Below are 27,622 nucleotides of genomic sequence, written 5' to 3' on the forward strand. Positions count from 1 at the left end.
TATGGAGGGTCTGCCATGCTTTTGTGTATTTTTGGCACTAAATATATGGTGGGACTTTTGGGTTTTCTTTCAATAGATACCTTCTTGTTCTGTCATTGATGGTTCCTTCCTCTACAGCTGTGTTCACTATATCCGCTATTTTTTTTTTAATATAGTGGTGGGGTTGCCTTCGAGTTTCATGTATGTTTGCGTATCATTGATGTGTTCCGACACCTTCTTGTCATACGTTTCTGTGTTGACGATTACCAAGGCTCCTCCCTTGTCAGCTTTTATGCATTTTATTGTTTTGTTGTTGGCCAACCTCTTAAGGGTGTCCATATCCTTATGTGTTACATTCCTTCTGTGTTTATGAAAATTCAGTTTGGACAAATCCTGCTTGACAAGGTTCTCAAACATATCTATGCTCTTGTGGCTTACAGGCACTTGATAGCTGCTTTGTGGTCGTAGTCACATTAGTTGATCCGATTTGGTTTCCGTGGAGGGTGGTAGTGTGTTGTCAAAAAAATGCCTAAGTCTTAGTTTTCTAGTGAATTTAAAGGTGTTGACTTCCATTTCCAATAAATTAGTATAACTTGTCGGTATGAACAATGTTCCTTTCTCTAATAGTTTCATCTCATATGGCTGTAGATTGTAGTTTGATATATTGATGACTAGGTGTTCTTCTTCTTGTCCTTTTTCTGAACCGTGGTGCTTCTCGTGTTTTGACTTGGTTGTTCCTTCTCTTTTTCTTTTGTTGTTACCCCTCCTGGGTCTGCTATTTCGTCTTGGCCATGCTCTAAAAAAGGTGCCGCTGTGGTCGTATTGTTAGGTAGAGCTCCAGTTTGCACCAATGGTTCCAATGATCTAGAGGATGGGCTTGGTACGTTGATGGTAAGTTGTTTTTGGGGTCTGGTTGATATGTCGCTCCCAGAGGATGATGTGTCCGTTTGTTGGTTATATGGTTTGTTGCGTCTACGTTGGGCGTAAACCTCCGCCCATGTGTACACTTCCCCGAGTTTGTAGTCCAAGGTATCGCGCTTGAACTTGCGTACCTTCCTTTCGTTTATCTCTTTCGAGTGTCTATCTAGTTGTATCTTAATGTCCTCCAATATTTTGGACCATTCCTCAGCTGTAACCATTTCGTTAAGTTCCTTTTCGGTTTCTTTGATTTCATTATTCAGTTCGGCCAAGATTCCCGATAATTCTTCCACTATGAGCAGTATAAGATCCAGGCTACACTTATTTAAAATAGCATACCATTTTTCTTGGAATGCCTTGGAGTTCTTACAAAGAGAAGGTTTAAGCGCTATCCTTAGACCTCTGGGGATGCGTGAGGCTCGATGATATTTGACCAGTGTGCTGGCATGAAGTTTTTGGTTTGTTTCTCTTGTTGAAAGGTAGAGTAGTTGTTTGATGCACTGTTCCTTCGTGCGTGTGGGTGAGCTTTGTGCTAAATCCTCGTGAATTAAAGCGTAAATTCGAAAAGCTTCATTTTCGCCGTAGGCAAAAGTATTCGCTTTGGCATCAGTAGATTTCGTGATATCCTCGTATTGCATGGTTTAATTGGCGTGCTCCCCTCCTGTGAGGCGGATCCAATGTTCTATTAAAGTCAAGTAGCGGTTGGTGCACAGCCTATGGTTTTGTCTTATTAGTCTTTGGTTAACTAGCCTTTATCTGGTTTGGGTGCTCCTTTTAAGTGTCGTGTCCGTCCCTGCACGTCGGTGTAGTATTAAACATATGTAGTGCTACCAGCAATTTGGGAGCCTCCTTATGTAGGGCACACCTTTGGTTCCAATGATTGGACTCCACTCAATTTTGTATGAATTCATTTATTTCTCCATAATGATTTTATTTGAAGATTTATTCATTTTGTATCATATTTCCCATTTGATGGTAACAAATTAGAAATTCTTCTCTTTTTATATGTAGCTCCGATGCATTTCGGGCATATTTGCCCTTCTTCCGGGAGCTCTGTGAACACAAGGATATAGCATAGGTATGTAATGTCAAAACATCATTCAATATGTACATTAATCCGAGAACCTTGTGGTACTATCATGTCTAGTGAATCGTGCCTATGTGTGAACAAACACCCGTTATGTGAAAAACCTTAACCCGGTAGGTCAAGTGTCGGTAAAAAACGCTTACGTGTTGTCAGTCATCTCGTGCGTACTCTGTAACAAATATAAAGCGTGTAAGAGACTGCATCTATGTGCAGTGCGATTACGGCATAACATGTTAAAAAACCTATTGAAAATATCGGAAAAGCTATGCAGCGTCTTGCCGACTTACTTGAGAATTCTGTGATGGTCTTTTAGACGTGGGTACCGTGACTCGCCATTACCGCGATTGGGTCAGGTAGTGTTACGGGGCGCGTCCCTTAATAAAAGTAAATGACGGACTAGAATCGGGTTTAGGGTGTGAAGCTAAACAACGGACTGTGTTCAGTTACTAGCACTTCTATGTGTGAATAAAGTTAGACAATATCGAGTGTGAAAAAGTGTTGATATAGTAAACGTGTGAGACATATATAGGTAAATTACCCACAAGCATTCATTTGCTGATGCATCATTATCCAAACGGGGTTAAACAATTACAGATAGCAAGCATATTCAATCCTGTCGTTCAATCCAAACGGCTTCATCGAATTAAGTCTGTAAATCCAGGTGTTTTCCCTTTGTAGCATAAATTTGGTATTGTCTCTTCCTTCCTTTTTGGTTATGGTCTCCAAAATAATGAACTTCAGTTGAGAAATGTGGTGTTGGTGATCATTGAAATGTACGGCAATCGATGATTTATCGTTTTTTGTTCTTATGTTAGACTTATGTTCATTGATCCGAGTCTTAATTTTCCTCTCTGTTTTACCGACATATACCTGGCCACATGGGCATTTGATCATATAGATGACGTTCATAGTGTCACATGTTGCGTTAACTTTTAACTTGATGTTAAATCCTTTCATCGGATGAGTAATCATATTTCCTTTCATCACGTTGTTGCAGTTATTGCAATTGGCACATGGGCGAGTTCCCTTATACTCCTGTGTTTCCTCCGTTTTTGTCGTCAAGATCTCTCTGATGTTTTTATTCCTGGTATATGCTAAGATAGGTGGATCCTTAAAGATTGAGTTAAAATCTGGTTCCATAGTCAGGATAGGCCAATGTCTAAGGATGATCCTTTTGAAATTAGAACTCAATGTAGAGTATTTCGATACTAACACCATCCTGGTGTTTTCACGTTTTTCTGTTCTCTTTAATAAATTTTCCCTGGGAATCTTCATCACATGATCCTGGGTTTGTTCTATCAAAGTTCTAGGATATCCTCTCCGGGTGAATCTGTTACCTATCTCTTTGGACCCTACGTCAGGAGGCTCTGCGCCTCTGGACATGGCTGGACCATCAAGGCATTACCTTGGTGGTTCTACACCTGGCAGGTTCTCTGAACGCCAGGGCGGATGAACTCCGCCGCCTGTGCATGATGGATCACGAATGGCGTCTGAACTCGGACGTGGCGCAAGGTCTCTTTCTGCAGTGGGGAGAACCACGGTATACGCCTGCAGGTGAAACAAGTTTGTGGCATGGTGCACAGATTCATCTGTGGATCCCCTTTCTGCCCCGCTTTCCAAGGTTCTTCTGTTCCTTCTTTCCTTGGCCCAGCAGGGCTCTGCTCTGGGCACTATCAAGGGTTATTTTTCTGCCATCTCTGCCTTTCTGCGGCTTCCTGATCAGCCTGCTCTTCTTAAGTCCCAGGTTGTTAATCATTTCCTGAAAGGCATTACGCACACGTTTCCTCCCGTGCCATTCATAATGCCTCAATGGGACTCAAACCTTGTCTTGACCTATCTGATATGCGCTCCCTTTGAGCCCCTTCATAACTGTCCCTTGCGTCTTGTTACTCTAGAGATGGCTTTTCTGGTAGCTATCACCTCTGCCAGAAGAGTTAGTGAGCTCCAGGCTCTTTCTTCTAAACCTCCTTTACTTTCTGTTCATCCGGACTAGGTGTTTTTAAGGACCCGTCCTTCTTTCTAGACAAAGGTTGTCACGCCCTTTCACATCGGGCAGACCATCACTTTGCCCACCTTCTTTCCGCATCCCTCGAAAGAGGGAGAGGCTCCACCGTCTGGACCCCAAACGTGCGCTCTCATTCGGTCTGAAGCGCACACAACCGTTCCGGGTGGATGACCAGCTCTTTGTTGGCTACGTGGGCGCGAAAAAAGATCAGGCCGTGCACAAACGGACTATCTCTCGGGTCGTTCTTTACATCAAAGCCTGTTACTCGTTGGCGAAGGAGACTCCTTTGGGGCTGCGTGCCCATTCCATCAGGGCGACGGCAGCCACTACTGCTTTGGGACGCGGCGTTCCCTTGCAGGACATTTGTCAGGCAGCTACGTGGGCCTCGCTGCACACAAGTCAAGTCAATAAACTTTATTCAGGTTTTGTTAATAAAACCATAAAAGTTACACAGATACAATAAATTTTGACATCAATTTAAAAACACAGACTCCGTTATCACAAAATAAATCCTCTAAAAACATGTCTAAATAAATACTCTATATGTCAATAAAGTGCCTAGATTTCATAGATGCCTTTTAAAAACCCTACAATAAAAATTATGCAGTCATCCTTCAACAATTGGAGATACATTAGTGCAGGTCTGACCTGATTAAAATTCAATTTCAATACAGTGCAGCAAGTCCTGAGGAGATTTTCCATTGCAGCCACAGGAAGCTAGCACTTGACCTCTGGAAGCCCCTTCGGGTCTTGCTAACAGAAGATGGAAGAGATTCATCCGGAACCTGGTTAAAATACATTGTTCATGTGTCCTCAAGGACCCCATAAGGTATGGTTCAGACAGTGGTGTCGATCTGAGCAATAGGTCTGCCCGAACACTCTGTTTCCTTGCCTCTTCAGCATCCTGATCTGCTTGCCTTCTACACAAAAAGGCTGACTTGGTTAATTCCACGTCCTTTTGTTCAATAACATCTGGCTAAAAAAATAAAAAACCCCGCCCAATCCATTCAAATCCTTTTTTTTATATAATTAAGCCAGGGGATACGAACCGCATTATCTACGGACAGGCACTCTCTTAAGATCAAATGAGTGAGGATTAGATCTTCATTTAACCAACACGTTAACCAGAAAATCAAGGGACGCAGAGCAAGGGTTTCACTTAGGTAGGAGACCCCCAATTCCTCGTGTAACGCCATATTCGAAGGTTCGAGGCATGTGGGCTGCTGAATTCATATCTGTGCATAGATCGCCGCCTAGTGTTGGGTCCGGATGATTGCACTTTGTTATCCTGGAAGAGTCTTCGAAGTATCACGAGATAGGTGACTCCTCCCCTGGACTACAGTGCGCATGGGCATCTTCTCCATACTCAGATTGTTTTTTTCCGCCATTGGGTTCAGATGTTATTCCTCTACTCCAACTTCGGAATCGAAACTAACCTACTTTCTAAGGCCAAAAGGCCTTTTAACTCGACTGTATTGTTCTCGTTCGTAACTTCTTGACTCGACCAAACTTTTCATCTCGATCCGGTCGTCAACGCGGGCCGTTGGGCCTTTTCGACGCCACGTGGGATTGTTCTTTCAAAAGGTGCCCACAATGCCACGCCAAATTCCTGCATACTGACAAACATACAGTATGCAACAGGTGCTTATCACCAGACCATAACTAACAAACTTGCTCAGCGTGTGCCCAATTCCATTTGAAGAAAACCATCCGGAATAGACGGGCTGCTAGGCAAGAGATTCAGCGGCAAGCACCGGAACCGGAGAACATCTTCGATGACGAACACTACCTCCCAGAAGCGGTAGACTCTGATCTAGAAATCGTCACCGTCGAGGACCAGTCAGACTCCGATGACCAGATCACGCCGGGGCAAAAAGGAGTACTCGGCCCCCAACCCCGCTCATTCCAAAACGGAAGGCTCCGGTCGACGCATCTCCTAAAGGCCTTAGCCAAGATCGACAAGTTACTTCAGAAGCCCCGCCTTCCGGCTCGGCTCCGAAGCCCAAGATTAAGCCTTTCGATACACCTGGCCCGACTAACACTCTCCCTAAAAAGGTTGTCGACCCGAAAAAGGTTGTCGAACAGACGGGCATTGCACCAAAGAAGGGTGTCGGCCCCAAAATTGTCGAACCGAAGAAGGTTCTCGAACAAAAGAAGGTCGGCCAACCTAAGAAAGCTATCGAACCGAAAGCTCTTGAGATGAAAAAGAGCTCTAAGCCACAGAAGGTCGTTGATCCAAAGAAGATACTCGACCCGAAGAAAAAGCCCGTCGACTCGAACAAAAACATTGAGTCGCATTAAGTCGTCGAGCACAAAAAACAAGACAAACGTATCGAACCAAGATTCCGGTCGATCTGAAACAGGTTGTCGATCCAAAGAAGGTCACCGAACCAAAGAAGACTGTTAAACTCCGACAAGGACAGTCGTCGAACCGAAAAAGGCCTACGACCCTAAGGCAACAGTCGAACCAGACACCGCTCCTCGACCTAAGGCTCTCGAGCCAAAAAGTCACGGACTAGTCACCAAGCCAAAAACATCGGCACCAAGGCCACGGACAGTTTAGGAAGAACTCTTCCATCCTGATCCAGTGTGTGAGGAACAATCTAAACTGTACATAAACCCTGAAACAGGAAAGGTTACAGTTTATCATCGGAAAAAGAGACCATCGGACACTCCTTCCCCTGTTCCTCCAAAGAAGATAGACTTCGGGACATCTCCCTCTAGACCTTTCAATCCCCCTCCTCTCTATCCAATGCCTTTTGTACCTTACTCTCCTACACATTCACAGTATGATGAGGAAGAGAACATGGGGGTAGATCCTCATAACGATTTTGATGAGCCACAGAATCCAGATGCACAAGATCATGATACACAAAATAACCCATGGGATGACACACGATCCATATGATCCACAGCCCATCCCAGACACCTCCACATACCCTACAAAACCGTTGCCTACTGACGACACCATTCTTTTCAATCCACTGCTAGATAGGGCAGCAAAATATCACAATGTAGACATGCACCCTGACCCCATAGAAGAGGACTTTTTATTTGACACCTTTCCTACTTTCTGAGAAAATGTCAGGACACTACCTATGTGAAACGGCGTACTCAAACATGTGCCAGACATATTCAAAGATCCAGCCAGAGCGCGTGTACTCAATCCCAGAGTAGAGCAGAAATATAAGGCGGCCCTTTCCGACCCGCCTATATCAAATCACAATTGCCTTTAGACTCACTAGTAGTGGCACAAACGCCTGAAAGAGAGCCAACTTACAAACAGTAGATGCTCCCCCTCCTGACGAGGAGTCTAAGATCCTAGAAGCTATAGGCAAAAGGGTGGCCTCACAAGCTGCAAATTCATGGAGGATTGCAAACACACACGCTTTATTAGCACGCTATGATAGAGCGCACTACGATGAACTTGAAGGTCTGCTGCAACACTTACCAGAACCTTTTAAAGCTAAAGCGAACAACCTCATTCAGGAAGGTAAATTTATAACTAATGCTTCCATTAAATGTGCGCTTGACGCAGCGGATACAGCAGCAAGATCCATTAATACTAGTGTATTACTATGCAGGCATGCGTGGTTACGCATCTCTGGTTTTAAGAACGAGGTGCAATCCACAATCCTCAACCAACCAGTTAACCCGGATTTCCTGTTTGGTCCAGCAGTAGACTCAATCTTAGACAAAATGAAAAAAGATACTGAAACTGCTAAGTCTATGGGCGCACTTCAGTTTCAACAACACAGAGGTTCCTTTTGTCGCTCCTCCTACAGAGGCTCCGCAAGAGGCAACACATCACAAGCTTCCTCTACATTCAAAAGTAACACCCAGAGTACCTTTAATAAAGGCTCCAACAGACTGGTTATAGGGGAAACAATAACAAGGGCCGGGGACGTGGAGGCAATAACACCAGAGCCTCCACTGCACCAAACAGTGACTTTATCACTACCAGTCTGGAATGCCATTACCACAGACAGGTGGGTGAGACAAATTATCCAGTATGGTTACTGCCTGGAACTCACCTACTCCACCCAACATACCACCCAAACATCGTCCTATGTCCAAAGAACACATCACACTGTTAAAACAAGAGGTCGCGTCCATGCTAGAAAAAGGAGCCATAGAGCCAGTCCCTTTTAAACACCAGGGGACAGAAGTATACTCTCTATACTTCCTAATTCCCAAAAAGGATGCGTCTCTCAGACCCATTCTAGACCTCAGACCGCTACATCAATACATACACTCAGAGCATTTCCCTGTGATTACTCTACAGCGAGCACTCCCGTTACTCCAGCAAAACTACTTCCTTGCTACGTTAGTCCTCAAAGACGCATACTTTCACATACCTATACATCCAGCTCACAGAAAATACCTCAGGTTCACAATAGAAGGGCAAAATTATCAATTCAAAGTTCTCCCCTTCGGGGTAACTACGGCCCCAAGAGTTTTCACAAAATGCCTAGCAGTTGTAGCAGCACACCTCAGAAGGCAACACATCCATGTGTTTCCATACCTCGACGACTGGCTAATAAAGGCCAACTCGTACGGGCAGTGTGCAAGCCATACCTCTCAAACACTCCAGCCGCTGCACAGTTTGGGGTTTTCCATAAATTACCCAAAATCACATCTACAACCCTCCCAAATACAGCAATATCTGGGAGCCACAATAGATACCTCAGTAGCAAAAGCATATCCAAATCTAGCCAGGATAGCCAATATGCAGACTTTCATTCAAAAGTTTCAGCCACAACACTCCTTACCAGCTCGAGTGTTCATGCAGCTCATAGGCATGATGGCCTCCTGTATATTCATTGTCCCTCATTCCCGCCTTCAAATGCGTCCACTGCAAGAATGCCTAGCAAGGCGGTGGAACCAAGCTCAAGGACAATTTAAAGACCTAGTGTTGGTGGACAGTGGCGCTTACAACTCTCTGCAGTGGTGGAACCCACAAAACCTTTCCAAGGGGCGACTGTTCCAGGAGCCGGTCCCACAAGTAGTACTAACAGCGGACGCATGACTGACAGGTTGGGGAGCCCACCTACTTCAATTCACAGTTCAAGGTCTCTGGACAATCAAACAAAAAACACTGCACATCAACTCCTTAGAGTTGCTCGCAGTATTTCTAGCACTGAAAGCTTTTCAGAAGTACTTGTACAACAAGACTGTGTTGATCCGGACGTACAACATGACTGCCATGTATTATATACAAAAGCAGGGAGGGACACTCTCCACAGCTATCTCACCTAGCACAGAGCATATGGAGGTGGGCAATTCCAAAAAAAATCTTTCTCCTAGCAGAACACCTACCGGGGAAAGACAATCAAGTAGCAGATCTTCTAAGCAGGCACAGCCAACAGCTACACGAATGGGAGATTCACCCTCAGGTTCTCAAACCATTCTTTCAGCAATGGGGGGCATCCAGAGAACGACCTGTTAGCCACAAACGAAAACTCAAAATGCCAGTACTTTGCCGCCAGGTTCCCACATCCGTTGTCACAGGGCAATGCGATATGGATGAACTGGTCAGGCAGATTTGCGTATGCTTTTCCACCAGCCCCACTGATTCCGCTGGTGACACGCAAATTACGACAGCAGTCACTCACAATGATCCTGGTTGCTCCCACATGGGCAAGACAACCATGGTACACAACGTTCCTAGAACTTTCAGTAGTTCCCCACCAAAGACTGCACCTCTCGCCACATCTTTTAACTCAGAACCATGGAGAAATCAGGCACCCAGATCCCAATCAGATGAACCTAGCGATCTGGCTCCGAAAGTCTTAGAGTTTGGGTACCTTAATTTACCTCCTGAACATTATCAAGGAGGCAAGACGTCCAACTACTAGAGCATGCTATGCAGCCAAATGGAAGAGATTTGTAATTTATTGCAAAAATAACCAAATCAACCCATTAGATGCTTCCATCCAGAACATTATCCGTTACCTATTGCACCTTCAAAGATGCAATTTGGCATACTCTTCTATAAGATTACATCTTGCTGCTATTGCAAATAGACAACACATGTCTTTGTTTAAAGTACCCCCAATCAAAGCTTTTATGGAAGGACTTAAAAGGATAATCCCTCCAAAGCACCCACCTTCACCAGTCTGGAACTTAAATATAGTACTTACCAGACTTATGGGACCTCCGTTTGAACCACTACATTAATGCGAATTACAATTTCTAACTTGGAAGGTAGCATTTTTGATTGCCATTACCTCCCTTAGGAGGGTAAGTGAGCTACAAGCATTAACCATTCAAGATCCTTTCATGCAAATACATAACAATAAGGTAGTGCTTCGTACTAACCCTAAGTTTATGCCAAAAGTAATATCCACTTTCCATATCAAATCAGTCCATAGATTTGCCAGTTTTCTTCCAAAACCCGCAGTCAGTGGCTGAGAGAGCCCTACACACACTAGATGTAAGAAGGGCTCTGCTATATTACGTTGACCAAACCAAATCTTTCAGGAAAACAAAGCAACTATTCATTGCTTTTGCACCACAACATAAAGGGAATGCAATCTCAAAATCAGGAATAGCCAGATGGATAGTTAAATGCATTCAGATATGCTACCAAAAAGCTAAACGCACTCTTAACAGTTCCCCCAAAAGCACATTCAACGTGTAAAATGGGGGCATCCATGGCATTCCTAGGAAACATTCCCCTAGAAGATATGCAAGGCAGCTACATGGTCTACCATACACACTTTCACTGAACACTACTGTGTAGATGTGCAATCAAACCAGCAAGCTGCTGTAGGCCAGGCTGTCCTTAAAACTCTTTTCTAAACTGCTGCAGCTGGTACAGGTGACCACCGCTAAAGGAGATACTGCTATACAGTCTATGCACAGATATGAATTCATCAGCCCACATGCCTCGAACGGAATATGCTACTTACCAGTATGCATCTGTTCTTGGCATGTAGGGCTGCTGACATTCATATCGCCCACCCTCCTCCCCGGTGCCTGTCACAGCTGCAGTACTTTTCTACATACATTTTCATGGACATCTCTTACTTTTCTATACTCCATCTTTGCCACAATGGCGAAAAACAATCTGAGGATGGAGAAGATGAACATGCGCACTGTAGTCCAGGGGAGGAGTCCCCTATCTCGTGATACTTCGAAGACTCTTCCAGGACAACAAAGTGCAATCATCCGGACCCAACACTAGGCGGCGATCTATGCACAGATATGAATGTCAGCAGCCCTACATGCCAAGAACAGATGCATACTGGTAAGTAGCATATTCCTTCCTCGTGGTACACGTAACCTTTTTAAAAACCCATTGTTTGAGGCATATCAGCTGCAGATTACACACTGTGCATAGATCGCCACCTAGTGTTGGGCCCGGATGTTTGCAGTTTGTTTTTGTCCTGAAAAGTTCTTTGGGAGTCACGAGATAGGTGACTCCTTTGGACCACATTGCGCATGGGTATCTGCTCCATCCTCAGATTGTTTTTTTCCGCCATCGGACGCGGATGGGTTTCCTGCGCTCCGGTTTGAAACCGATTTTCCTTCGGCGCGCAATCCTCACCCAGTTGGACGGCATTGTTTCGATTGCTGTCCCCATCGACACGACTCTTCGCGACTTCGAAGTCACCGATTCCGGTCGTCGACCAATGCCTTTGGGCCTACCTGGGCCTTACTCTCTGGCTCATGGAAAGGACACTATTCAAGAAGGGTCCTCAATGTGGGTCGAAGTTTCCCCACACCGACCTACATGAGGTGTGCAACCTTTGCCTCTCCCCGGTGCACAAGGCCAAAGACTGTTCCGCTTGTGCCTCCTTCCGCTCCAAGACGACGATTCGGGACCGACGAGCTCGAAGAACAATGACTTGCTCGTCCGCTTCGATCTGGAATGACATCTTTGAAGAGGGCGTCGACGTGCCAGAACAGCAGCGGGCCAAAGAAAGTGGCAGCTCCTCTGATGCCAAAGACTCAGACGTCAATGACATCACTCCAGCTCAACGGGTCGTAAGTACACACGTCTGCCCAGACCCTTCCTCGACACCCTCCAAAAAGGCTTAGGTCACACCCTCACCTTCCGGCCCGGGTGCACACCGAGATACTGCTTCCCACGCCCTGCCTTCGGGCCCGGCAAAGAAGCCTACTAAGCCATCGGGCGGCTCCGGCTCGAGTCAGCCTATTCCCGGTGTCGATCCCATACCGACACCGAAAAAGAAGCCATCTTCCTCATCCACACCGACAGCTTCTTCAACACCCAAGCACTTTGCGCCGAAGACTGGCACCGGCTCATCGACGTCAAAAACGCACTCTTGAGTCGAGTAAATAACTGCCTAAAGGTCCCAACTCCCATGGTTCGGAGCCGAAAAAAACCCCGGAACCGAAAAAAACACGTTCCGGTTAAGGACATTTCAAAAGGTCACAGTTCTAAGCCGAAAGACCCTAGACCAGCTACCGAGTCGGTGCCGAAAAAACCTCCGGAACCGAGAACTTCGACACCGAAGGATCTGCCCTCCACAGGAGAGCTTTTTACACCATATCCTACTCAAAAGACTCCTGTAAAGGATCCTAAGACTGGCCAACTGACTCTTAGCTCCAAGAAGAGACCACTAGAGGCGCCTGCACCTCCTCCTCCAAAGAAGAGACATTGCAACCTCTCCATTAAGGGTCCCTTCTCCACCACCTCCCCATACTCTTCTTCCTCCTCCTCCACCTCCTCCACCACATCATTCTCCTACACCCTCCCCTAATCCAGATGATGTAGATACAGACTCTGATGACACAGGTGGGGGTGCACATGACCCAGTAGGGACCAATAGTCCCCCTCAGTCACCTAATCCATGGGACGGTTATACCACCCCTGATGTGCCTTGCGTCCCTCAAGATGATGTATATCTCTCCAGGCCTTCCTCCCCACCCCCCTCAGCCCCAGAGGACACTATAGGTTTTAACCTACTAATCCATAGGGCTGCCCAATAGCATGGGGTCGACTTGCACAAAGACACTGTGGAGGAAGATTTCTTATTGGACACTTGACACTACATAAAGGTCTACTTCCATTTTCCCAATGCTTAAGGGGGTCATTAAGCATGCACCAGAGGTCTTTAAAGATCCTGTTAGGGCTCGAGTCCTCCACCCCCACATTGAGAAGAAATACGAAGCTGCCCCTACAGATCCAGTTTACATTAGAGGCCCAGCACCGCTAGATTCTTTGGTAGTCTCTAACGCACATAAACGTGCCAATTCACAAACATCAGGTGAGGCCTCACCACCAGGTAATGAATCTAAACTCTTTGACGCCTCCAGCAAACGAACAGCGTCACTGGCAGCTAACATATGGCGCATAGCCAATACTCAAGTGCTATTGGCAAGATATGACCGGGCACATTATGATGAACTGGAATCCATAATGCAGCATCTATCAGATAAATATAAAAATAGAGCCAATGAAATCTTACAGGAAGGTAAAAATATCACCAATACTTCCATTTGTTGTGCCCTAGATGCTGCAGATACTGCCTCAAGGGCAATTAACACCAGTATCCTTATGCGTAGGCATGCCTAGCTACGTATTTCAGGTTTCAAATCTGAAGTACAAAATTCCATCCTCAATCAGCCATTTGATGAGAACCACCTATTTGGCCCTAATGTCGATGTATCTTTAGAGAAAATGAATAAAGACACCGACACAGCTAAATCTATGAGAGCCTTCCAATTGCAAGCTCCCAGACGTTCTTTTCGTCGCTCATCAAATAGAGGCAACACAAGAGGCTGCTCCTCCGATAGCCCCTCCACTTCCTATAGGACCCCTAGCCAATCCACATTCACTAAAGGCTACCAAAGAGGGGGCTACAGGGGTACCCACAACAAAGGCAAAGGCAAAACCAACAACTCCCGCTCTGCCTCCGCCCCTACCAAATGACTTTCCACTCCCCCTCCCACCACCACCACCATGCCACTCCTGTGGGGGGAAGACTACAACAATTCCTTCCTGCCTGGACCAACATCACATCAGACTGGTGGGTGTGACAAATTATTCAATCCAGGTTACTGTCTAGAACCAACAGCGTCTAATGTCACAAGATCATCTATTACTGCTAAAGCAAGAAGTAATATCTCTATTGGGAAAAGGTGCAATAGAACCAGTTCCTCTGCACCAACAAAACAAGGGAGTATACTCCCTATACTTTCTTATCCCAAAGGACTGCTCTCTAAGGCCTATTCTAGACCTCAGACCTCTAAACATATACATACAGTCAGACCATTTTCACAATGTCACACTCCAACAAGTCCTTCCTCTTCTGTTACAAAACTACTTCCTTTCTACTCTTGATCTCAAGGACACATACTTTCACATTCCCATTCACAAAGCTCACAGGAAGCATCTCAGATTTGTATTAGACGGGCAGCACTATCAATTCAAAGTACTCCCATTCAGTCACAACAGCACCAAGAGTATTCACCAAGTGCCTAGCAGTAGTGGCAGCACATTTACGAAGACCGCACATCCACGTCTTCCCATATCTGGACGACTGGCTCATAAAAGCCAGCTCCTACAACCAGTGTGTAGAACACTCATGCCACTATCCAACTGCTTCACAACTTGGGGTTCACAATAAACCACACCAAGTCCCAGCTGCAATCTTCCAAAGTACAATAGTACCTCGGTGCCACAATAAACACCTCCACTGCGCTATCTTATCCCACTCCGGTAAGGATAGCCAGCATGCAAGCTCTTCTCACAAAGTTTCAGCCACAACACTCCCAGCACGAGTGTTCATGCAGCTCATAGGGATGATGGCCTCTTGCATTTTCATAGTGCCCCATGCAAGACTTCAAATGCATCCTCTCGAAGAGTGCTTAGCACGCCAATGGAACCAGGCTCAAGGTCAATTAACAGACCTAGTGTTGGTGGACGGTCGGACTCATCGCTCTCAGCAGTGGTGGAACACCAAAAACCTTTCCAAAGGGCGACCGTTCCTCAAATAGTCTCGACAGCGGACGCATCGCTCTGCGGCTGGGGAGCCCACCTACTGCAACAAACCATGCAAGGCAGATGGGCACCACAACAAAAGTTACTCCATATCAATCATCTTGAGTTACTAGCCATATTCCTAGCACTGAAAGCTTTCCAAAAGCAAGTATCGAACAAAGCTGTGCTAGTCCACACTGACAACATGACAGACATGTATTACATACAGAAACAGGGCGGAGCACACTCCCTGCAACTCTCTCAGCTAGCACAGAACATATGGCAGTGGGCTATACCTCAAAACATATTCCTCTTAGCCCAGCATGTTCCAGGAGTACAAAATACCATAGCAGATCTGTTAAGTTGCCAGACGCAACAGATCCACGAGTGGGAACTTCATCCCCAAGTTCTTCAACCATTCTTTCAAATGTGGGGACAACCTCAGATAGACTTCTTTGCCACCCACGAAAACGCCAATTGCCCAAGCTTCGCGGCCAGATATCCACACCCACTGTCCAAAGGCAATGCGATATGGATGAACTGGTCAGGCAAATTTGCGTACGCTTTTCCGCCTCTACCACTCATGCCACTAGTAGTACGCAAACTACAGCAGCATTCTGTATCCCTCATCCTAGTTGCTCCAACGTGGGCCAGACAGCTGTGGTACACCACACTGCTACAACTGTCTGTAGTGCTGCACCAAAAGCTATACCTATCGCCATGCCTTTTAACCCAGAAGCGCGGAGAGATCAGACACCCGGACCCAGCTCAGCCCAACCTTGCGATCTGGTTCCTGAAATCCTAGAATTCGGATATATTAACCTTGCTCCTGACTGCATGAACGTCATAACTAGATGTCCAACCACTAGAGCATGCTTGCAGCCAAGTGGAAACGCTTTGTAATATATTGGCACAACAACAATATTAATCCTCTAGACGTGTCTATTCAAGACATCATAGCATACTTATTAGATCTTCAAAAATGTAACTTAGCCTACACGTCTATTAGACTGCATCTTGCTGCCATAGCAGCATATCTACAAAACAGACAACATCTATCTCTGTTCACAGTCCCTGCTATTAAAGCTTTCATGGAAGGCCTCAAGCGAATAATTCATGCAAGGCTACCACCTTCAACAGTGTGGAATTTAAACATTGTTCTCACACGGCTTATGGGACCTCCCTTCGAACCTTTACATAAATGTGAACTACAATTTTTAACATGGAAGGTTGCGTTCCTAGTAGCTATTACTTCACTACGGAGAGTTGGTGAACTACAAGCACTAACCATTCAAGAACCTTTCTTGCAAATGCATCACAATAAGGTCGTTCTCCATACTAATCCAAAATTCCTTCCCAGAGTCCTCTCTCCCTTCCACCTCAATCAATCTGTGGAACTCCGTGTTCTTCTCGCAGCCACAAGCCGTAGCAAAAAGAGCTCTTCATACCCGAGATGTCAAAAGAGCATTGTTATACTACATTGAGAGAACACAACCCTTTCGTAAGACCAAACAACTTTTTGTGTCTTTCTAACCACCACACAAGGGCAACCCTATATCAAAAGCTGGGTTAGCTAGGTGGATTGTCAAATGCATACAAATTTGCTATCACAAAGCTAAACGTATGTTATCTGTTCCTGCTAAAGACCACTCTACAAGGAAAATGGGGGCTTCAGTGGCATTTTTAGGGAACATTCCCTTAGATGACATCTGCAAGGCAGCTACATGGTCAACAACGCACACGTTCACAAAACACTATTGTGTAGCTGTGCAGACTAAACAACAAGCTAGTGTGGGCCAGGCTGATCTCAAAACACTATTTCAAACTATGCAACTGATAGGGCTGGTCGCCACTAAGAGTGGGTACTGCTATACAATCTATGCACAGTGTGTAATCTGCAGCTCGTATGCCTCCAACGGAAAATGCTACTTACCAGTATGCATCTGTTCTTTGCATGTAGAGCTGCAGAGTTACACGCCCACCCAGCTACCCTTATCTGTTCCATTATTATCTTAATTAGATACAGCTTACATGGACATCCTTCCTTTTCTTGCAAAGCTCCATCATTTCCCTAATGGCGAAAAACAATCTGAGGATGGAGCCGATGCCCATGCACAATGTGGTCCAAAGGAGGAGTCCCCTATCTCGTGACTTCCAAAGAACTTTTCAGGACAAAAACAAACTGCAAACATCCTGGCCCAACACTAGGTGGCGATCTATGCACAATGTGTAACTCTGCAGCTCTACATGCCAAGAACAGATGCATACTGGTAAGTAGCATTTTCCTTCCACTACCTGGAGGGGTTCCGTTACAGTGTATCCCCAGATCTCACTACCATAAGTTGCTATAGCTAAGCGTTTTGCTTGACACACTTGAAGCATAGCTCCTGTCTGTTTCTTTCCCACTTTAGAGGCAAAATTAAAAATTGCAGCATTGACCAGCACCAGTTCCCCTTTTTTTCTTCTGATTATGGGGTCCCACCTGAGTTGATCATCAAATAAGACCCCTAAAGAGAACTTTCGCTACACACATTTACCAAGCATTACTGCCTTGACAGTTAAGTCCGGAGAGACGGCTACTTTGGCCATTCTGTTCTCCGTGACTATCTGGTGTAATCTTGTTCGCAGTCCCACCACCGGGATTGGTATTGCTGGGGTGTCTATTCTAAGGTAAGGAATCTGTCACTAACATGTCTCTTTCAGATGCACAAGTTACTACTTGTGTAACAATATATCTGTGAGACATTAGTTGGTAATAGATTCCTTACCGCACCTCCCATCCTCCCCGTTCTGCGAACTGATTACTAGGGTTAAGGTCATCCCTTTCAGGGCCCTAGTTTTAATGCACCAGTAGTCAGTATCTTGCATGGCTCTGCATTCAAGGCACGGAAAGTAGGGTACAGAACTGACGCCCCCGCGCCTAGGTGGCACCCAAGTAGTCTCCGTGACATCATCTCGGCGCATACGATGCTAGCGAGGGACGCGGAGCCGCAGGACGCCACCTACTGAAGCGCAGGGGTACTGCTAAGCAAAACTTTCCGGATCAAGTCTGACACCTGGGGATATTCTAAGGTAAGGAATCTATCACTAACTAATGTCTCTAACCGATATATCGTTACACAAGTAGTAACTTGTGCTTTAAGTATATCTGTGTTCACAATGTCACAATGTCTCAACTAGGGCAGCACAAAATTTTTGCAGTAGATCACTGATTTGAGAAATCATGCCGTGAACAACTTGTCCATACAACTGTCTTTGAAGAAGCAGATAATTAACGCCATAGAAAAAAATCCTTGAGCTGCTGTCTATGGTGCTCTTTTGCTGATGTGCCTGTGCAATTAGAGACTCCATGTAACCGTTTGAAATGCTTAGTAGTTTTGGATTCTCGTAAATGGTAAATTTATTTTTCACTATCAAGTAATCTGCTTACTGATATACTTGCAACCCATGGTTATTGCAATGTTCTTAAAACATTCATGGTCGCAGAGGTGCTTTAACTCCTTCCACGCTCATGACGAGCTCAGCTCGTCATGAGGTACGCCTGTCGTACGCTCATGACGAGCTGAGCTCGTCATGTAACGCGGTATTTGCGAATCTTTAGCGCACAGCGGGAATAGGCTTAGCGCGGGTGGGGTTAAGGCATGGGTAAAGTGGTCTATTGCCCAGGGCTATTACTTTCCAGTTGGCCCACAGATAAAATGATTCTCAGTCGAAATTCCTTCCATAATAACATCGCTCATGAAACTAGCTTTTGACAGAGGAGTTTGCTTAACAGAAGCTTGGGGGCAGATTTGGTAAAGGTTTGATATAGGGCAAAGTAAAACAAAGTGATGCAAAGCAGCGAGAGCTCTTGCAAGGGTATTTACTTAACCTTTGCAAAAAGTCTTTTGTAATCTACATTTGATCGTTTGTTCCCAAATGCCACTTTGATCGGCTTTCCACAACTTTGTGTCAAGAGGGAATTACTAGAGTGGTTGGATTAGTGCAAGCATCCATAGTTTTTGATTGAAACAAAGCCGATTTACAAAAAAAAGCCAGATTGGGCTTTGAATAGCAGGTGCTAACATGAATTGTTTTAATTTCTCCAAACATTACACACTTTGTATGTGTGCTGTACTATAAAGCAATGTGTGGATTGTTTTAATAATTGCCTTCTCATCTCTCCCTGCCTCACTTTAAAACCTTGCCTTTTCCTCTACCTCTTTTGCTATAGACATCTTTTTGTTTCCTTACCTTTTCTTCTGGCTGTCTCACCTTTCTCTATTTACTTTATTTCTTTCCTAGAATACGATATTCTTCTACATTGTCTCGATCTGTACCCCCTTATAGTGTTCACTTGGTCTCTGCCCCATCCCATGTTTCTTAATCAGCATGGTCCAGATAACTATCTAGCTAGAGATGTGCATACATATAAAGCGAAAAGGAACAAGGCAGGGGAAAAGAAATATACCTAATGTGGGAAATCTGGTATGAGATAGTTATTAGTTTGTAACCAGTGGAATTGTGAAAATCCCCAGAAAATTGTTTTCTTTTTCAGTGTTGCAGGAAGAATGCTAGCAAGGGAGGTAAACTGGGTACGGTGGTGGCTCTTCCGCAAAGGCTGAGGGGTGTTGCATCCCCGCTTTTCGCATTGAAAAAAAGGAAAAATAAAATAACTTAACATTACTTTATTTCTTCCTGTTGCGGTGTCTTGGCGGGCGGATCTGCTCTCAGAGCAGGGGGAGGAGTGGTGGGCACTATATACGTGCGCATGAATGTTCTCCACCCAAGCTGTATTGCATCCTGGGTGGATAACAGGCTCCCATTCCCTGGCTGAGCGCTGAACCACAGTTCAATCACAATGGTGCATTGCAGCAGTGTGATTGCCTATGGGGAGCCCGGGTGCGTCCTGATTGTAGTGAAGGAAGAAGAGAGGAAGAAGATGGAGAGGACATTAGAGGCGGCAGCCAGCCGGCAAGTGATATTTAATTTTTTTAAACTACTCCCCCCCTTAATATTTTACACTAGTCCATTAAATGTCTGAAAAGTGACACTTGGCATGTTTTTCTTTCTGTTTGATAACTTTATTTCGGTCATTGGCCATAAAAGTGCAGATAAAATATGTACAAGCACAATGATAAAATACATAGATAAAAACAGTTTTTAAAACTGTGTGTCCCGCGACGCGGGGGCTGTGGTCGGGTCTTGTAGCGCCTCCAGGCGTGTGATTGGCGGCAGGCGGCTGATGACGGTGCCGGAGGGGAGTCTGGGGGAGGTAGTCCTTCTCCTCTGCTCGTCGGCCGCTCTGCTTGGATGGCGGCGGCGGGAGGAAGGCTCAGGAAGGGTCAGGAGGCAACAACGAAGCTGATGGCAGGTAGGAACAGCTTCCTCAACTTTCACCCCCCGAAAATGCTTAATACAGCCCCCGCTCCACCGGGGCTGTGGTCAGGTCTTGTAGCGCCTCCAGGCGCGTGATTGGAGGCAGGCGGCTGATGACCGTGCCGCAGGGGAGTCTGGGGGATGTAGTCCTTCTCCTCCGCTCGGCGGGAGGAAGGCTCAGGAAGGGTCAGGAGGCAACAACGAAGCTGATGGCAGGTAGGAACAGCTTCCACAACTTTCACCCCCCGAAAATGCTTAATACAGCCCCACATACAGTGGCAGTTACATGCTGGTTGGACACTGAATTCCACATAAAATGTTAATACAATTTAAAAAATAAAATCTATATTCAAGCTCAAAGGAAATTGCTTAAACAATGCTGCTTCAAGTTTTCCTTTGGTGCTGTTTAGCTGCTGGATACCACGTAGCTTGAGCTTTCAGCTGTTTGTGTCCCTGTTGAAGGCTTAACATATGATTGAATGTTTGCTGTGACGAGGGCTTAATGAGCTGAAGAGGGGTAACACATTTAAATTTGTTCCAAACTGGGGCCCCAACATATATATTGCTCCTGGTCCCACATTTCTTAAGATGTTGCTGGCACCTCATTCACTTCAAGATCTCACCAGAATATGCAGACATTTCTGTAAACATGCTCTTTAAATGTGTGCATACAAAGAACAAAAGAATTAAAATCAGTACTTAAAGATTTGCGATACTTGTCTAAACCCAGTTTGTCATATGGGGAAAGGATTTTCTCCAAAAAAGCAACTTATACATGACTATTTACTATCAATCAAGGATGAGAGCATTCCATTTGGGTAATTGGGGCTGTAAATCTGAAGTGATTGGCCTAGATGGACCCCAATTGACTTGGACAAAAAGGTTAAATTCCGATTTTGGCTCTTGCTTCAAATTCAGGTCAGTCGCAACAGAAGGAATTGGATGTGTGCTACAGGCCTCTTCCACATCCACATTGCAAAGCACTTACATTTTCTTTTTTTCCCTTCATTCTGATGTCCCACATGCCCCCAGTGTTTGCATGGACAAAGCATTTCATGAGTAATAAAGGTCTATGTAACTCCAGTTGAAGGACTAGTTCATCAAGGCACAATCTTATCTAAAGGCAAATGCAAGATTTTCAAAAGGCATTCAAAATTGTGTACAATCTTGTGCTGCAGAATAACTTTAAGGTCCCCAAAGCCTGCGAGAGAGAGACACACACACACACACACACTCTCGCTGTCTCTCGCGCTCTCTCTCTCTCGCTCACACTCTCTCACACGCCAAGTTTCTTTTTGGAGTCCAGTTTCCTGAATACCGAAAATCTTCAACTTTGTTATGTTAAATCAGAGATTAATACAGATAACTAGCTGCCGTAGATTTTTAAAAAATTATTATTTAAGGGACTGCAAACTCCATATGAGACTGCACTAAGATGGGCTAAAAGAGATGGTGCAAGACCACTTGAATATGAAACAAGCTAAGCAGGCATTTCTTAATAGAGCACCAGTCGTTGTTGAATAGCGAAGTCATAAATTGCTTTATCTCTGAATGTGTCATAGTTTCTTAATATTTTTGTTGCCGTAAAACACCACTGCCTTTATCATGGTATCATCGTAGTATGCCTACTTCAGACAAGTAGGCATATTATTATGTAGACTAATTTGGAGCAGTAGTGCTCTGTAGGATGTGCTTCATATCCATGTAATGCACTTGAGCGACGAAATTTGATTTGTATTGTGTGTTGCAATTGGCAGTAATGTATTTTTGGACAGTAATTCTAATTTCACTTGCGAATCCACACTTTAAATACTGCATATTGTTTTTAATTTAGCTTGGTATCTGTTGTATACCGATGCACTTTGTGTCTTCAAAACATAAATGTTTTCACTCTTTACAGAAATTTGGTTCCTTGAACAACGAAACAGCTCTTCCCTCAACCAGTTACTTACCAGCAACCCCCAGTGTGGTGCCATCTTCATCTTATATTCCAAGTTCTGAGTCACAGCAAGGTAAATGGAAAATTATGCATTGTTACTTAGGTTGGTATGTAATCTTCAAATTAAGTCCAGTTTGAGTCCATGCACTTATGCCCTCTGCAGTTGCTTTTGTGGAACGTGGCTGCCTTCTGGCTATCAGCTCACCACAGTACTCCAGTGAGCTGCAAGCACTTGCCATTTAGAAGCCTTTCATTCAGGTCGTTGGGAATAGGGCTGTTCTTAGGACTAATCCAAAGTTCTGTCTAAGGTAGTGTTGCCCTTTCATTGCAAACAAGCTATAGAGCTTTGTTTCTTCCCACTCGATTCTTTGGTAGAAAGAACATTGCACGCAAGAGGTCCCTAATGCCCTTCGTAGTCGAGACCAAATCATTCAGATCACACCAGCTCTTTATCTCCTTTACTAAACCTCAGAAGGTGGCAGAGCCAGGTAGATTATCTAATGCATTCAGACTGACAACCCCAAGGCAAAGAGGGCCCATCACCGCACTCCTAGGGTGCACTGCACTCAAAAAAGGTGGTTACTTTCGCCTTCTTATGCAACATCCCCTTAGCCAATATTTGCAAAGCGGCCACCTGCTTAACCTCGCACATATTTACAAAAAACTGTGGACATCTTGGTCTGTTCTCTAGTTTTAAGAACGTTGATACATCTGGATCCTATGCATACTAGCCACTGCTACTTGGGGTATGTTGCTATACAGAGAATGCGAAGCATGTGTTTTTACAGCCACACATGCTATGAGTGTAAAATGCTACTTACTCAGTTTGTAGCATTTCGGGCTGTAGATTTGCATGAACCCATCCTCCTTCTCCTTCTCAGATGTTTCTCTTGCAAATCATCTCCTAATCACTATATATATATATATTTTATAACCTTTATCATTTTGTAAACCCATGACAACTAGCAACAAATCAGCAACTTAAGGCGGAGTACAATGTGCAGATTACAGCAATAAGATGTATATGGGGAGACGAGACGCATTCCAATATTATAGTCAACTTCACAAATCAAATACATTCAGTTCTTAACACCTAGACACAGCCTTCTCCCCCCCACCACTGTGTTTACCTTTTACTACCCGTGGGCTCATCCCCCGCATCTCCTCTTGTCCAAAAACTTTTGACAGAGCAAACCCGAAGTCTGACATCCGATCTGACGCTACGCATATGTGTTTCCTCTGCCAGAGCCCATTCTGAGACGTCCCTAACACAAAGCTCCTCCTATGGAGCCCTAACCCCATCCAAGTGATTGCGACTCGTCTCCTCGCCATCACAAGTGCCAGTTGCATGTGCCGGATTGTCATTTTATGGGGGAAGACTGAATGACCCAGCAAGCACAGCTGAGGCATGAGCTCACAGGTCAGGACGGCAGTCTGGTTAAACCATACAAGTACCCATTTCCAGAAGACCCTCCTGCCAGCATCCACATACTAAATGCGTTCAATCTGCCTCTCCTGCTGCACAATGGGGACACTTTGAGGCGTGCCCAGGATTAATTTTATTCAGGCCCACAGGAGTTCCATAGGTGCGATGCATGAAGTTACTGTGAATTAATTTGAACCAGGTGTTACTGGACACGGTCTTGAATAAATCACACGTCCATGCCCAGTTCACATCTGAAATAGATGTCCCCAGATCTACCCCCAGAGTGTTCTGCACCCTCTAATGGCCCCCTAATTGTATCTGCCTGCAGTGCCTTATACATGAATGAAATGAGAAGTCACCCCTGCATCAATATCACAACCAATGTAGCAGAGGCAGCTGAAGCCGCAGAATAGGACTACCAAAGAACCATCACTTTGTGAGACACACCGCATAATGTGGAAGTGCCGCTGGCGTAAGGGAAACTGATCCATAGCTTCCTCAAATGACATAAAAGCCTAATTGGATGCAGATCCTTTAATAACTTGCAGCCACCCGCACGCCAAGAGTAGTAAGACCGTCTCTTCATTCTGGCGAAATGGAGCCAAGATCCATATTGGGAGTTCCAGATTAAAAGGAGCCCTCTTAATCATCACCATCACCACCCTGTGCCACACCGCCGCTGTATCTCACCACATAGGGCACATCACGGAACACCCCAGTACCCACCATCAGCTATGCAGGGAGCTCATTTCCCTCCACCAACCCTGCTAGGAGAACCTTCGCCCAATTACCCTCCTCATCCATCCCTTTTTCCGCGTGCTGCATGTGAGAAGCATAATAATAATCCACATTCAGCAAACAAAGTCCACTGTTTTTATACCCCCTCATCCACGTTGGGTGCGCTACTCTAGTCATTTTACCTGTCCAGATGAGCGAGATAAGCAGGGAATTCAACTGATGGAACACCCCCACACGTAGGGGGACACAGTGAATTTTGAACCATGCACAGGCATCCAGGCAAAAACACTACGCTGATGACTGCAACTCTACCCATCAGTGATAACGGTAGAGTACTCCAAAACAGACAGAGGCCTGCAGGGATCCTACAACCCTCTCAGTATTACACTGTAGCCGTTTCCTGCATGTATGAGCCACCATCATACCAAGGTATTGAAGCTTCATAATCACTATATTTACGCTGTGCTGCACCTTAATTTTCAGCCACACTCCATAAATCTTCTCACCCGCACTACTGTATACGAACCGGAGTTTTAGAGTGCAAGTAGCATTTTCCATTTTGTGGTTACTATGTTGCGGACTTAGTTTTGTTTTTATTATTAAACCATGTTTTACTTGAAATTTGTCCACAGCGGGATCAGTGCGGGAGGCGTTACAAGCTAATAGGCAGTCTGAAGATCCTACTGCTGCAAATACTACTCTGCCTACTCAGTTTAAGCAAAGGACGCCAATGTATAACAGCAACTCAAATCCTCCAACATCTGCTTCTGCTGTTACACCTACATCACCATTAACACCTACAACTCCTCCAGTCACAGCACCTGCAGCACCAGCACCACAAGTAGCCCAACCAGCTCAGACTCAACCACAACCCAAGAAAAGCCTTTCACTCACGGTAAGGTTAAGATAATACTACTTATTTTCTTTCCTTTCAGGTTAGTATACGTTTTGAAATAGAAGAAACTATTTTGACCTACACTCAAAGGTTGGAGTACTGTGTAGAATATTTTATTGGCCCACAGTCTCGTGATCGATTCATTTTTCATTTGAGATCCGTTTATTATTGGAAAGGGGCCATTGTGTTGTACCAACTGAATTATGAAATGCATGTCTGAACTTTCTACCTTGTTGGGTTTTTTGTTTAATTTTTTTAATCAAAATTAAATATTACCTTTTTTGCAGGCTTTCCAAGACACGTTTGGCAGTTTATTGTCATATGTGAAAGCATTTGAGGAGTAGTAATCCCATCATTACTTATCATTTAAGATTGAATCCGCAAATGAAGATAGAAATGTTTTGGATAGCGCTTAGCACAAAAGACATGGCCCCTGGGGCTTTAAATGATCTTTATTTGAACATGTCTTTATACACCAAGTGATATTGCCAAAATTGGGACAAACTAGCTTGAAATTAATTTCGAGGCAAAAAGCAAAGGACGTCGAATGTTTGGTTTTCTGGCTGACGTTTGTCGAACTATCTCAATTAATAGTTAGTGTCTTTCTCTCTGCTGGCTCAAATATTACAGGGTATTGATGTTAGGAAGTGTGCTCAGATGGAACACTCTGGAGCATGGGAAAGTAAAGGCAGGTCGTGGAATGCATAGAGTATTCCAGTACTTCACCTAAGGTAGGCGTGGCGCACGTCAGTCTCCGTGCTAGTCGCCGGGACAACACACTAGCACCATCTTACCATTGTCCAAGGCAAAACAAGTCTACCTGTTGGTCAGACAGTGCTAGGGCGTACCTGGAAAACGTGTTTTGATTAATCACATGGAAGGAGAGGAAGGTAGGTCTTTGCTCTCTTATTGGTGTACCCGGCGATATCAAAGTTATCTTGTTCATACTCCCTAATATAGGTTGACTAATGCTGTGCTAATACTCCTCCCTTGACACCTTTTTTAACCTTTTTACAGATTTGGGTGGTGTTATAAATCCACACTGTAGGAAAGTGGGGTATTAGTGAGGCGGTTTAGGCTTCACTATGTGATACCTTCATGTTAACCCAAATAGGTCCTTGGGATTCACACTAATAAATCCCTAGCTCAGTCCTGGTAGAGAGGAACAGAGCTGTCACGCTAAACTAGAGCAACATGTGTTAAGCATTTCAGAGTGCCAACATGGACTATAAGTGGTTGGTATTGTTTTTTTTGTGAGTTGTCAATTTTTAAAAAATTGGGCAGATTTTTATATACACTTAGACAGAAACACAAAGATACTAGGATGAGTATACCCAGAGTTATGGGTTTTAACCACATTCATGCGGTGCGTGACAGAAAAAATGTCCATTGTCTTTATTTTTTTTGCATAACTATAGCATTTCATTTTTTTCTTTTCCTTTTTGTTCTTTTGTTTTTTCTTTTTTGTTAATACAAAGTAAAAAAAAAATCTTTTTAGCAGATACAAAAATAAGTACAATCATTACAATCCATATTCCTTGTACAAATCTGTACAATGAAAAACCGAACCCCCCTTGGACTGTATAAATACACACATCATACCCATTCAAACACATCCACACACTCACAAAACTTCATACACTTGCATCTGCGCATGGTAGATGTTACAGATGACCAGCGGAACCTCTGCAAAACATAGATGTTAAAAATTAGAGCACAAGGCTCAACAAAAGGTCAACGTGCATTTCGGTGGTGTAGAAGAAATTAAACCACTTTCGTCAGGACCTTGACAAATACCAACATACAGTACACAGCTCCCAAGGGGCAGACAGAAACTCGCTGGAAGTAGTTTTCGTGAAGTTTGATCAATCACTTATTAAATTATCTCTTAATCTCTGCAAGATCCGATTCAAGGTCAGTCTTCAATGGCAAAATACATAGATTATCCTAGTTAATTCCGTCGTCCTAGTCACAAAGCAAGGACCAAGCCTGTCCTAAAAAGTATAGAAAGACAGGACACTAGCCAAATATCTGTATCTCTTCACACCAATGTTCCTTCCACCTCTCTGGTATGACGTATACTAATTTGATTTATACATTCCACTGTTGTCTTAAAAGCGATTCCACCACGTGATAGATCCCAGCTCCTCAATCAATGTATGGAAACCACTGGAAGGTTAATGTGATGCAGGTCCATGGACCAGACTCCGTCAGTTCCATTTTACCTGGCATTTTACCAGCTGCAGAGTGGTGCTGGCCACAGTGCACTAGACTATTTACTTTTGGGCGATTCCCTCAGTGGGCCCAATAGCCAGTGACTCTT

General features: G+C 44.6%; 1 protein-coding gene across 2 annotated transcripts in view; it reads left to right on the forward strand.

Annotated features, from left to right (window-relative positions):
- Positions 1-27,622, forward strand: part of NELFA (negative elongation factor complex member A) — a 649,181-nt gene that overhangs the window by 573,602 nt on the left and 47,957 nt on the right. For both annotated transcript variants that reach the window (XM_078678606.1, XM_078678605.1), the window contains exons 8-9: positions 22,202-22,313; positions 25,037-25,299. In XM_078678606.1, the coding sequence (XP_078534732.1) occupies positions 22,202-22,313; positions 25,037-25,299 (375 nt within the window). The remainder of the gene's footprint in view (positions 1-22,201; positions 22,314-25,036; positions 25,300-27,622) is intronic.

Source organism: Lissotriton helveticus, chromosome 2_2 (genome assembly GCF_964261635.1).
Source record: "Lissotriton helveticus chromosome 2_2, aLisHel1.1, whole genome shotgun sequence".
NCBI lineage: Eukaryota > Metazoa > Chordata > Amphibia > Caudata > Salamandridae > Lissotriton > Lissotriton helveticus.